This window comes from Halichoerus grypus, chromosome 6 (assembly GCF_964656455.1).
Source record: "Halichoerus grypus chromosome 6, mHalGry1.hap1.1, whole genome shotgun sequence".
In the NCBI taxonomy this organism is placed as follows: Eukaryota; Metazoa; Chordata; class Mammalia; order Carnivora; family Phocidae; genus Halichoerus; species Halichoerus grypus.
In genome coordinates this window covers 154,713,663-154,727,078 of record NC_135717.1, presented here as the reverse complement: position 1 = coordinate 154,727,078, position 13,416 = coordinate 154,713,663, and the positions used below count along the sequence as shown (strand labels likewise).

The 13,416-nt window shown below is 33.0% G+C and overlaps 1 protein-coding gene across 2 annotated transcripts in view; it reads left to right on the top strand.

Annotated features, from left to right (window-relative positions):
- The window catches only part of CDK17 (cyclin dependent kinase 17), a 111,664-nt gene that overhangs the window by 90,379 nt on the left and 7,869 nt on the right, over nucleotides 1-13,416 (top strand). For both annotated transcript variants that reach the window (XM_036085856.2, XM_036085857.2), the window contains exons 6-12: nucleotides 2,977-3,033; nucleotides 4,086-4,200; nucleotides 4,912-5,006; nucleotides 5,256-5,318; nucleotides 6,323-6,446; nucleotides 10,397-10,517; nucleotides 13,070-13,167. In XM_036085856.2, the coding sequence (XP_035941749.1) occupies nucleotides 2,977-3,033; nucleotides 4,086-4,200; nucleotides 4,912-5,006; nucleotides 5,256-5,318; nucleotides 6,323-6,446; nucleotides 10,397-10,517; nucleotides 13,070-13,167 (673 nt within the window). The remainder of the gene's footprint in view (nucleotides 1-2,976; nucleotides 3,034-4,085; nucleotides 4,201-4,911; nucleotides 5,007-5,255; nucleotides 5,319-6,322; nucleotides 6,447-10,396; nucleotides 10,518-13,069; nucleotides 13,168-13,416) is intronic.

Here is a 13,416-nt window from a genome sequence, read left to right as displayed (position 1 = left end):
AGCTAGTCATTATATCTATTGTTAATCTTGTCATATTCAGCAGATAAAAATGCAAGCAAAATTTTCTAAAAATTTCATTTAAAGATTCAGTAAGTAATATTTACATGTAATTATTAAAGCCTTAAGGCTGGAAATTATTAAATGAGGTGGTTACACTTTATTCTGGCAGATAATTTCACTAGTATAACTATGCGTTTTGTCTGAATTCTCTCCCTGCCTGCATGATGAAATTCAGTAATGCTCTTTATCTTATAGATTGATTATTCAAATTTAAATGAAACTTTATAATTATAGTACAGTATTTACCTTTTTGAAAAGCAGACTTTCGGGGCGCCTGGGTGGCTCAGTCGTTAAGGATCTGCCTTCGGCTCAGGTCATGATCCCAGGGTCCTGGGATCGAGCCCCGCGTTGGACTTCGTGCTCAGTGGGAGGCCTGCTTCTCCCTCTCCCGCTCTCCCTGCTTGTGTTCCCTCTCTCGCTGTCTCTCTGTCAAATAAATAATAAAATCTTTAAAAAAATAAAATAAAAAGTAGACTTTCAGCATATTTTAATGATCTCACTAAATGTCATTCTCTGAAGACTGACTTTGTTATATTAATATTTGATCATCCATTAGTTTATTCCTTATATACTTCATATGATACAGTAATCTCTATAACATTTTTATCTTTACAGTGAATTTGTAGTCCACTTACATACTCTTTAAAGCAAATTATCAGCATTTTTGTCATAGCCACTGGACTATTGGACCAAAGTATATTTGATGTTTTAAAGGAGTGCTAGTATTTATTTACTTAAGATAAAAGAATGAATAAGAAAATTTCCCAACTCTTGATGAGAAAAAGTTTCTAGCTTGCAGTCGTATTTTTCTTTGTGGTTCTCATTATTATAGATGATATTTTTATTTTTCTCAGGACATTCGTTGTTTTGTTTATACTAGTTTCCATTTACTATCAGTACAGTTTTTTTCCCTTCATTTAAGATATGACACAAGACTTAAAATTCATGGCAGAAGTGTAGTAGTTCCATATTTGTGATTTTAATGAATTCTAGAGATAGGTATAAGAAAATAAACACATTCTACTGTAGTTTATGTGACACTGGCAGTTAGCGTTTTTTCAAAGTAGTTATTTAAGATCCTATCTAAATAGGCTATAAATAAAACATACATACACTAAGATTATTCAGGATCAGGTTCTCATGTACCAAATAGTGGGCTATTTGCCACATTTTCTGTATTAAAGTTAAAAAACTCCATTTCTCCATTTGTAATTGGAAAGTGTTACCTACTGTAGTTTCACCTTATTATTCTGCATAGTTATTGATAATAGAAAGGAAGGACTTAGTATCTCTCAGTCACATATAAGACAGTGCACATGGGTGGATGGTGTGTGACAGTTCCCAAATCACATTTTTTAAATAAAATTGCTTGAAAATACCACATAGCGAGAAAAACTTTAAAGATTCCCAAAATTTTTGCAGTCATCCATTAATACCACCTATGAGCAAAGTTTTTATTAGTTTAGCAAAGTTGAATTAAGTACTATTGGACATACGATTTTCCTCATGGCTTTTAAGAGGATATAAATCATTATAACAAAAGGATAAAAAATGTCAACTATGCTTTACTAAAAACAATAAAATTTAATTAAAAAAAGATAACAGTCTATTTGAGGGACCTGTGCTATTTTTGGCCTTTCAACTTTGGGCAGTTTACTGTTCAAAATGGTAAGTGATGTTAAGTCGAATTGTCAAGTACCATTTTTATTTTATTCAACACCTCTGGAAAAATTGCATATTTGAACCTTCACAGTTGGACTAAAACGTAGTATTTTAGGATCCAGTATTATTTATATAACTTTGAGAGCTGAGATTATGTATAAAAGAACATTGTTTCTTTTCACTGGCTATTCATTTAAGGGCATGAGCACCACACTCAGTGAGAAGTGAATCTTTAGATTATTGCCTTTTCCACGATCTACAAAGGAGTACGAGAAAGCAATTTTAAGAAGATTCTTACTCCTCTGTTGTTTATCTTTTTTCTGTTGCTGCACTCTCAGTCCCTAAGTTTTCATCTCTGTATTTTTTTTCTTAAATCTTTTGAGGCTTTTTGTTTTTAGTTTTTAAATATTAGGTTTCCATTGCATATTTGGGTGTATTCCATCTACCTCATTTATTGATTCCATACAGAAGTGAGGCAAACAAGCTCCAGGTTTAAAAGCAATGGTTTTGAGAACTTACTTTTAAAGACTTTTTGGGAAAGGGTGGGGGTGTCAGATTTAGACTTACTACTTCTGTGTTAGTTTCCTGATCCGTAATGGAGTGTGACTTGCACTTGTCTTTTCCATTGCATTTTGGTTAGAAAACCTGAAACAAGTAGTATTTTGTTGTTTGCAGGCCGTCCTAGAGAAGTCGAAAATTGGTGAAGGAAAATATGTAGGAAAATTACTTACTTTGCAGTTTTGCTAGAAAGAAAATCATGTAGTTGTCTTTTATAAAATTCTTTAGTATCTTAAAATGCCTGTGGTATCTTAAAATCTCAGGGCCTTAAAGTAAAACATTTTTTCTTAGCAGAATGTTAACCAATCTATATAAAAAGATGGTTCGGCAGTTTTAATTGTGAACTTTGATGTTTTAGAACCTTGAATGTTCCAACATTGGGTGAATTTTAAAACTTGACAGATGTTCAACAATTTAATTATAATCAGATTTTTCTATTTCAAGACACTCGTTAGAGCAGGAAAGTTTCAGAAATTGGTGAAGAGGGACACCTGTTGGCTCAGTCGGTAGAGCATGCGACTCTTGATCTTGGGGTCGTGAGTTCAAGCCCCATGTTGGGCGTGGAGCTTACCTTAAAAGAAATAATAAAAATAAAGTGCACTCCTTTAAAAAGAAAAAGAATAATATTAAAAAAAAATTGAGGAAGAGATGGATTGAAATTTTAAGAATACTAAATTTATTATTGTTTGCTTTCAGTCAGAAATTGGGTTTGGAAAAATGGAAACCTATATCAAATTGGAAAAGCTTGGAGAGGTAAGCAGATACTTATTTCAAAAATATAAAACACCTTTCTTTTTCCTTGTTCATTATCCAAACTCCACAATTAGTCCACAGTTTCTACCAGCCTAGAAAACAAATGTAAACACTGTTGTCTAAAAGATTATATCTTGTACCAAAAAGGCAACAGAATGTTAGAAGGAAGAAAACCTTCAATTCTTGAAATTATGCTATCAATTTGAGAGGAAATGAGTATTTTTTATAGCTTGTAATCTTTTATTGAAGCAAAAAATATTGTGCTTTCTTGGTAACACAATATAGGCATCTATCTATTAGCCTCCTGGCCATCATGTGGGAAATTGAATGAGTTCAAACCTGCAAAAAATCAAAATTTTATCCCTAAAGATAAAGACACATCTCATTGAAGGTTAAGGAAATTTTTGGCTGAGAAGACCTTGGTTTTCTTGAACTTGCTACGAGTACTGACTAATTTTGAAGTGGTCTGTCTTCCAGGGTGAGAAAGAGCCAGCCAGAAAATAATGGAATTAGCTAACAGGGAAGCTTAAGGGAATTTGTGGGCTATCTTGGCAATGGTAGAAGAACTGTCCTGTAGAATGTATTTGTTCTTTAAAGGAGAGTGAATGTACACAAATTCTGAAAAGTCTGAGAACTGATAAAATTTTTCTAATTTAACGTTATGTCAGTTACATTTTCAGTTTTCAGTTAACATGCTCACTTAGTTGCCTCAAAGTCCGCATACCTTTGCAGGTAAAGTACTTTGACTCTAAAGCTACTGATCCAGTTGTTAATCTGATAAAGAGTAGAAAAAGTAAATTAAATATTCTATGTTTTCATACTTTGAGGCACTCCATAGGGTTATAAGAATATGGAGGCTCTGCATATGGTACTACTGAAAGTCCTCTTAGCTATAAGAAAACCGAGACTAATCATTGTAGAGTTTTCCTTGCAAAAATGGACTTTAACATATGCTTACAAATTAGGAATTTAGTTAGGGCTCTTTATTGTAGAAATGCTATAGATAGACTCTTAGGATATTTTGATGTGTCTTTCAAAAATATATTTTATAGGGTACATATGCGACAGTATATAAAGGAAGAAGTAAATTGACAGAGAATTTGGTGGCATTAAAAGAGATCCGGTTGGAACATGAAGAAGGTGCACCCTGTACAGCTATAAGAGAAGGTAAAATTAGATCTTTGTGAGCAAAATGTATAAAAGAGTTTATATAGAATGTTTTAAAACCAAAGCTGCATAACAAGAATTCATTTTTTTTCTAAGTAGAAAGAGCTCAGATATAGAGGACTGGGAGATATATTTATAGACATTAAAACTAATATTTAAAGTCAAAATATTTAACAGTATTAATTATTATTGTATAGTTTATAGTGAGATACTATGAAGTCATTAAAAATTATTGTCATGAATAAATATTTGACATTGGGAAATGTTATATATTATCTATGGGGAAAAGCAAACTATAAATTGATATATACAGAATGTAAATACCATGATACCATTTTTTTTTAAAAGCTAGATTATCCAGAAAATGGCTTGAAGCAACTCATGAGCAATTTGGAGGAAAAAAATGGTATCTTAAACTATATCTAAATTAATCTTGTAAGTCTCAGTAAGTTAATATTTGAGAAAAAACAGAAGATGATGTTACGGAGAATATTACTGTAACATTGGGAATAGTTTTAAGTATTAAAAACAAGCCCAAAGCCATTAAATAAAAGAAAAAATGATTCTATTAAAATTTATACTACAGATCCCATTCGTGAATTTTTGTTTTACACTGAAGAGAATCTTATACTCAGTTCATGTGTTAAACTTCAGGTTTTTATAGTCTGGCTACCACAGACTAAATAATTGACTTTCTTTTCTTTTTTGCAGTTTCACTATTAAAGGATCTAAAACATGCAAATATAGTAACCTTACATGATATTGTTCATACAGATAAATCTTTGACTCTGGTTTTTGAGTATCTGGTAAGCATTTAACGAAAATTCAGTATTTACTTTTGCTATAATGAAACATAGGAAATTGAGTTCACAGCTCCAGGGCATTGCTGTTTAGTTATTGGTATTTAATTAAATTATGTGTTGTGCATTCAATATCTTTTCTCCAAGAAAAAAAAACAACACTTTTAAAAATTATATACTGTTAAAAGTAAATCACCCATGCCTTCTGAGAAGTATGTATCACATATCACATAGTAAAGTACTGTATTTTTTCAGGATAAAGACCTAAAACAGTACATGGATGACTGTGGAAACATCATGAGTATGCACAATGTAAAGGTATGTTTTAGTGTGTCATTTTAAATAGCCCTTATATTTTTCAGACATAAAAAGGAACAGGAATATATAGAAATAGTAATTTTAGAGTTTTCAAAACATATAAATATGTAGTGTGTGGAAACTGCTGCTTAGAATTTCTTCAGGCCTGTTGTTCAGCTTCCTGCCTTGGCTTATTCTTAATGTCCTAATGCTCTATTTTTCACCTACATGTAAGCTGAAGATACATTCTTGAATCCTCTGTACTTGAGGCTCTTTTTCGTCAACTCCAGAGAATTGAAGACCTTCTGTGTTCCACATCCCCTTTTCTACCAAAATGTACAAAAAAGTGTACCATTAGCTTTATAGGAATTGCTTTTTTCAGAGAGTCATTCAGAGCTCTACAGTGCTAATTCCCTTTTCTGAATCATAGCAGATTTCGAAGGCTGAGTAGGAGGTGCAGAAAGTAAAGTACCCAGAGGGTGGGTGATAGAAGCTGGTTTAGGTTATTTTTATAGCACGTAATTTGCCAGAGCTATGCAGCACCATTCTCTTTGACACCTCAGAATTTTTATAAAACCACCAGTTCCAATGCCTTATTTTAACAACACTGTCCCAGATCAGGTTTTTTTTGGTGGGTGGGGGTAGATGTTGGTTAGTTGTTTTGCCAGAATATCATAATCAGATTGTAAGCCTTAGTAGGCCTGTGAGCTTATGAGGATATATTTATTTTAAATCATTTTCTATAACAAATGGACTATTACTATGCAGAGTTTCATTTCACTTTATTTTCAATATTTATTTTCATAGAAATTGTCAGACTAGAAAAATAGGTAGATGCTTCAAATAAAATAATAAATTGTAAAATTCAGAGAACAACTATATCAGGAAAGGCTTTGTACTTAAGGATGCGGGTTTTTTTTTTCTTTGACTCTTCTAGGCCAGTTGCTTTTTGTTTACCGTAACATGCTTACCAAAGTATTGTCTTATTATTTGTAAGACTAATTTCTATTCATTTGTTTCTGTAGCTGTTTTTGTACCAAATTCTACGTGGTTTGGCATATTGCCACAGAAGAAAGGTATTGCACCGAGACTTGAAACCACAGAACCTACTCATTAATGAAAAAGGAGAATTAAAGCTAGCAGATTTTGGTATGGATGTATAAGATATTTATAAATAGTTCCAGGTGGTTACATTTATAAGAACAACTGTGTGATTGCTTTTATGTGAGTTTGGAAATTTTCTCTGTAGCCCATGGAATAAGATATTTGATAAAACTTTGGTGGGTGAGTTACGTTCATGAATGCCAAAAGGCACCAGTTCTCAGGTATGGTCTTTAGACCCCTAAGCGTCCTGAGACCCTTTCAGGGCATCTCCAAAGGTGTATTTTATCAAAATTATACTAAATGTTACTTGCCTTTTTCACTGTGTTAATACCTGCAGTGATAGTCCAGAAGCACTAAGGGGTAAAGCTACTGGTTTGTGCATTAATATAAATTAAGGCAGTGGCACCAAATTGTACTTAGTAGTCATTGTGTTCTTCACCACTATATACACTTGGAGGGAAAAAGTGTCAGTTACATATAAAAAGATATTTGATGAAGTAGTAAAACTAATTCATTTTTATTAAATCTCCATCTTTAAGTACATGTCTTTTTAGTATTTTATGTAATGAAATGAGAAGTATACATAAAACCCATTTGCTGTACATGGAAATACTGTGGTTATCTCAAGGAATAGTGTTTATGTGAATGCAAACTGAATTAACCCTTTTTTTCAAGAACATCATTTTTACTTAAAAAAATGACTGATGGACAAACTATGGGTACTCAGACTTAGGTATTTTGGCGCACGTTTTCTTGGAAATAAGTGAGCCTATCACTTCAAGGAAAACAACTGAAAGTATTTCTTGCCAATAGGAAGGTTTGAGTTTTCAAGCAAAAATTAAATTTTGGAAATTTGGATCTGCCGCTTTGAGCTCAATATTTTCCCCATACTTAAAAGACTTTACTGGTGAGATCAATGGTGATATTAACAAATATGGTTTTTTTGATATGTTTAGAAATCTGTAAGCATTTGGAATATCTGTATAACCTAGGGAATCATTATTTTCCAAATGACTAGTACTTACATGATACTACAGATTCATGCGTGGGTAAAAGATCCATTTAAAGTACAAGATAGACCAGTGAATTTTAATGTAACAAGAGTATGAGAAGTTTACTAATATAATTTCAGTTACCACATAATGTTTAAGAAATTAAATCTGATGTAGTGTCAAAGAAGAATATGCACAATTTTCAGAAAAGGCTGTTTAAATGCTCTTCCTCTTTCCAACTTCGTATCTATGTGAGATCTCATTCTCTTCCTATACTTCAAAGCAACATATCACAACAGATTGAATGCAAAAGCAGTTGTGAGAATCTAAGAGTCTTCTTTTAAAATAGACTACAAAAATTTGAATAAGACCATTTGTACTAATTTTTATTTTCCTTTAGAAAAAATCTTTTTCATAAAAATTCATGTTAATATATAATAAGTGGTGATTTTAATGAATAAGTTTTAAATTTTTCTCAGTTTTTCTAATATGGCAAATATCAGTCAATATACATAAAAGCTCTTTGGGTCCTCAGTAGTTTTAAATTTTGATAAAAGGGGTCCTGAGAATTTAAATGCCACTACTGAAAGGTGGTTCTTTAATATTCTTGCCACCATGACTTTGTATTTATATGCTTATTAACTAATTAATTAATGCTATTTATCTGTCTCTCTTTAGCTAACCCAATTTTAATGAGATTACATGTTCCTTTTGCTTCTAGGAAGTAAATTTTTTTACATTAAAGAAACTTTGTATAGTAGCTTTGTTTTTTGTTTTTTGTTTTTTTTTAATATTCCACATTTTGAGAGTTTCAGTACTCTAATAGAATGTGGTTTTAAAAAGCCAGTGCAGTTTTTACAATTAGCACTTCATCATTTTTCATAAGTGATATTTACTTTTGGAGTATTGCACTAAATTTGAAAATATAAGTGTTTCAAGTATTGCTTTGTTAATAATTAAAAACTCACTAAGTGGTGCGTTTATTCAGGAAATTACTATACTTTTACTCATTTAACTTTACTATTTGAAAGTAGGTTAGTATTGTTCCTTCCTTAAAAAAAGGAAACGGGTATAGGTCACATGTGTTTAAACTTATGAGTTATTTGCATATGCTCATGTACATTATACAGTCTGTTAGGCACAGTTTATGTTGTTACTTTCCTTATAATTGTTATTTTCTCTCTCTTTTGGTTTTTGTTGTTGTTGTTTTGTTTTGTTTTGTTTTGCTGAGCTGCATTTACTGGTCCTTATTCCTTAATCCTAAAATGAATAGCAGTGATAGAGAAACCCTGCTTGGCTATTAGAAATGAAAAATTTACTTTTTGGGGGAAATGCTGTGAGTGCTTTAAATTTTGCTTCTAACAAAGCAAGCCAAGCGAATTTATCTTTTCACAGGCCAACGAGAAATTCTGATTATTCCATGAGATAGTACAGTCAGTTTTGTCTCTGCTTTTAGTTATTTATTTTTTATTGGTTGTGTAGTAAATATACTTAAGGACCACAAGTAAGGGAGGGTCATATAACTTTGAGTATTTTATTGTAAATTGATCTTGAAAATTCTCTCCTTTTTCCTGTGATTGATGAAATTCAGATCTAGGGAAGTACTAATATAGACAAACATTTTCATTAATAATAAAAATGGCTTCTATAATTATACCATATCACAATTAATTTGGTTTGAAAGAGATTATTTCATTTCATACCAATACTGAAATACTAATTGTGAACCAGGAATCTGTTTGAACAAGCACCCTAGTTCAGAATTCTCTCAGGAGCAGGAGAGTTAGGTACTGAGGAAACTAACTTGCAGTTGATTTGATGCTATGCTTATAGGTTATAGAATAAGCAAACTTGTGGCCCTGTCTTTTGTTCCCACATAACCCACTATTAATATCAGGAAGAGATACTAGAAAGCTGTCCACATCTTGCTAATTACCAAAGTTGGTAGGAAAATAATTTGTTGAACTTATTTTATCAAGTTGGGTTGGTAGAGTAAGACTTGTAATTATAAATAAGCTAGTGTCAACATTGTTCCAGTTATACCGTTTAGCTTTTTGTTTATACTAAACAAAAATAGTGTGAGTGCTGCCTAACTATTTAAAGTTCTGGTTTTGAGTGCTTTTATCCAGTTTAATAAAGGATTGAATTATCCTTTTATGACATTTTTCATATTTAATATTTTAAAAGTTATACATAACAAATCACAGCCTAAAAATGAACTATTCCTTGTTATTTGAAATAAACTACATGTTAGAATAAATTTATATTTCTTCAGGTATCTTTTAGAGTTGCTTCTTCAAGTGATCAGAATTTGGAGGCTTAGAGATAGTAAAAACAACTCTCATGCCAGTGGCTAAAGAGATGAAGTTGTAACTCTTGCCTTTATTTCTGGATAACCAGTGAATTCCATTTTAAATTGGCAAAGAAATGGCACAGAGTTTTCATCATTTACATTAATAATAGCCAAAGGCAGCATGGTCCGTTTTATTTAAAATTATCCTTAAATATGACTTCAAACTTAAAGTACACAATAGCAGTGTAATTTAGTCTAAGAAAACTAAAATTGGTATAGCAAATGAAAGTTGGAATCAGGTTAAAAAAGGTAACAGAAGCCTATAGCTATAAGAAGTAAAACTCTCTGTCTCATTGGCCTATTTGGCATTAATTTAAGTTCCACTTGGAAATAATTTTGGCACCATGATTCATTGAAAGCAAGTATCTTAAGTTTAGATTAACCCAGACACTGTATCAGGTGCATTCACATGCATAAAAATAAACATAGTCTCTGATTGTGGAATTGTTACTATTTAATTACATAAAGATTTGCTTACCCAAGACCACACACACTCAAAAAAAATTCATAAAACTGATTTTTTAAACTTCAGGAAACTAGAGAGTAGCTGTCTCAGACATAAAAAAAACTTGTGACTGAAGTCATGGTGAAGATAAGGGTTGGGAAATCCTTTATAGCCATTTCTTAATTGTTTTCTTTTCCCTATGAAGGGCTAGCCAGAGCCAAGTCAGTTCCCACGAAGACCTACTCCAATGAAGTCGTCACACTGTGGTACCGGCCACCTGATGTGCTTCTCGGTTCTTCAGAGTACTCAACACAGATTGACATGTGGTAAATACATGCAAATGTTATTGCCATTTATAATTTTGAAAGAATGTAGCTGTTCACATGGCACACTGAGAGATATTTGACTTTTTTTTTTTTTTTTTTGTTTTGTTTTGTTTTGTTTTGTTTTTTAAAGATTTTATTTATTTATTTGACAGAGAGAGACAGCGAGAGCAGGAACACAAGCAGGGGGAGTGGGAGAGGGAGAAGCAGGCTTCCCGCTGAGCAGGGAGCCCGATGTGGGACTCGATCCCAGGACCCTGGGATCATGACCTGAGCCGAAGGCAGACGCTTAACGACTGAGCCACCCAGGCGCCCGAGATATTTGACTTTTAAGGAGATAATACTTTAAAGAGCGACAATAGGGGCGCCTGGGTGGCTCAGTTGTTAAGCATCTGCCTTCAGCTCAGGTCATGATCCCAGGGTCCTGGGATCGAGCCCCGCATCGGGCTCTCTGCTCAGCGGGAAGCCTGCTTCTCCTTCTCCCACTCCCCCTGCTTGTGTTCCCTCTCTCTGTCAAATAAATAAATAAAATCTTTAAAAAAAAAAATAAAGAGCGACAATATAAGCAATAATTAAAAGTTTTGACACATGGGTAAGATCACTTAGGTTTACCAGTTCTGCCACTTATAACTATATAATAACCTTATTCAAATTACTGGACTTGCCTCAGTTTCCTCATTTAAAGAAATGGGAATAGTAACAATAACTACTTTAAAAGGCTGTTCTGTGGATAATGTTAATACCAAGTGAGCCTAATACATACAAAGCATTTAGAAGAATGTTTAGTACATCATAGTTCAAAATAAAATTATTCTTATCATCATTTAATATTCATAAAAATCCACTTGGCCTTAAGTCAGTCTAAGAATAAAAAAATATTGTAGCCATCTTCCTCATATCCCACTCTGATCATGACATTCGTTTACTCAAATACCTTTGTTGCTTCCCCATTCATTACCTATTGAGTAAGATATAATTCATCAATCTGATACTTAATGATCTCCATAAAACGTCTCTGAGCTATCTTTTCCAACTTATATTAGACTGTTCCTCTATATAAATATTCCCTTTTAGCCAAATGGTTACTCACCATATCTCAAAAATAACCTGGGCTTTCCTACCTTTGCACTTGTGTTCATACTAGTCCACGCATCTGGAATGTCTACTATGCATCTCTGTGCCTAGGAACTTTCAAAACAGAGCTTTTCATAAATCCTTTCTGAATACAACCTAGCATCCAGTGACAAATACCTTCCTCTGAAATGTGGTTGCATTTATTGACTATATAATGCAATGATAAGTCATACGCTTCCTCCTGTTGTCTTGCGTTGAACAATTATATATAATTTTGTATAACATTTTTTAAACTTATTTTTTAAATTGTGGTAAAATATACATAATATAAAACTTACCATTTTAACCCATTTTAGTTGTACAGTTCTTTGGCATTAAGTACATTCACATTGTTGTGCAACCTTAACGCTCCAGAACTTTTTTCATCTTGCAGAACTGAGACTCCATACCCATTAGACAACTCCCCATTTCCTCCTCCCTCCAGCCACTGGCAGCCACCATTCTACTTTCCATCTCTGTGAATTTGACATTTCTAAGCACCTCATATGGGTAGAATGATCTAGTATTTGTCCTTTTGTGACTGGTTTATTTCACATAGCATAAATGTCTTCAAGTTTCATCCATGTTGTAGAGATATAGTCAGAATTGCTTTCATCTTTAAGACTGAATAATCATTGTATATGTATGCTACATTTTGTTTATCCATTTGTTGGTGGACATATGGGTTGTTTCTACCTTTTGGCTATTATGAGTAATGTTGCTATGGTCATAGGTGACAAATATGTCTTTGAGACTCTACTTTCAGTTCTTTTGGGTATATACTTAGGAGTAGAATTGCTGGATCATATGGTAATTGTATTTTAAATTATTTTGAGGGACAACCATACTGTTTTCCATAGTGGCTCCATCATTGTAACTTTTTGTATACCATTTTAATATGTAAAATTTTACATACAGTGGTTAGATTGTAAGCCCTTTAACAGAAGGGACTATGTCTTAAGGGTATTGACACAGATTCTAGATTCTAGTATTTATTCACTGAATCCCCATACATTTCTTTTCCTTCTCATACACACTCACCATCCTGCACCTATATGTTCTATCTCTGCTTCCTGCATAAAAGTATCTTGAATCATTTGCTTCTCCCTATCCCTGCTACCCACTAAGACGTAATAGGCATTAAATCACTATTAGCTATTGGTATGTTTTTCTTCAAGGGTCATACAGAGGAGAGCTGGACATTTTAAGGCAGGGCAGAGGAGGGGAGATGGAGGAGTGGATCTAGCAACATGGAAGTAGAGACAAATAGGATACATATTGACAAATTAGCTTAGTTGGAGCTGAAAAAAATCTCTGTAGGAGGTTTTCTAGCTGACTGATACAAAATTCTCCATCTCCAGAGGCAATCTTAAGGAAAAAATAATTGTCCTTCATAATATGTAAATGGATTGCTCATCATTTTTTTATGATATATCTTAAAGGGGTGTTGGTTGCATTTTCTTTGAAATGGCTTCTGGAAGACCTCTGTTTCCAGGATCAACTGTGGAAGATGAATTGCACTTGATTTTCCGACTGCTAGGTAACAGAAATATTTTCCCAGTAATTTGTTTCCTGCAATTGTGACTAGCTAGATAAGACTATATATTTAAAAATATATATTTAAAAATTTGGTACTGAGACTAAGATAGCTGTTATAAGAATTATAATTAGTTGGGGCATCTGGCTGGCCCTGTCAGTGGAGCATGGTGACTCGTAATCTATGGGTTGTGAGATCGAGCCCCATGTCGGGTGTAGAGACTACTTAAAAATAAAATCTTAAAAAAAAAAC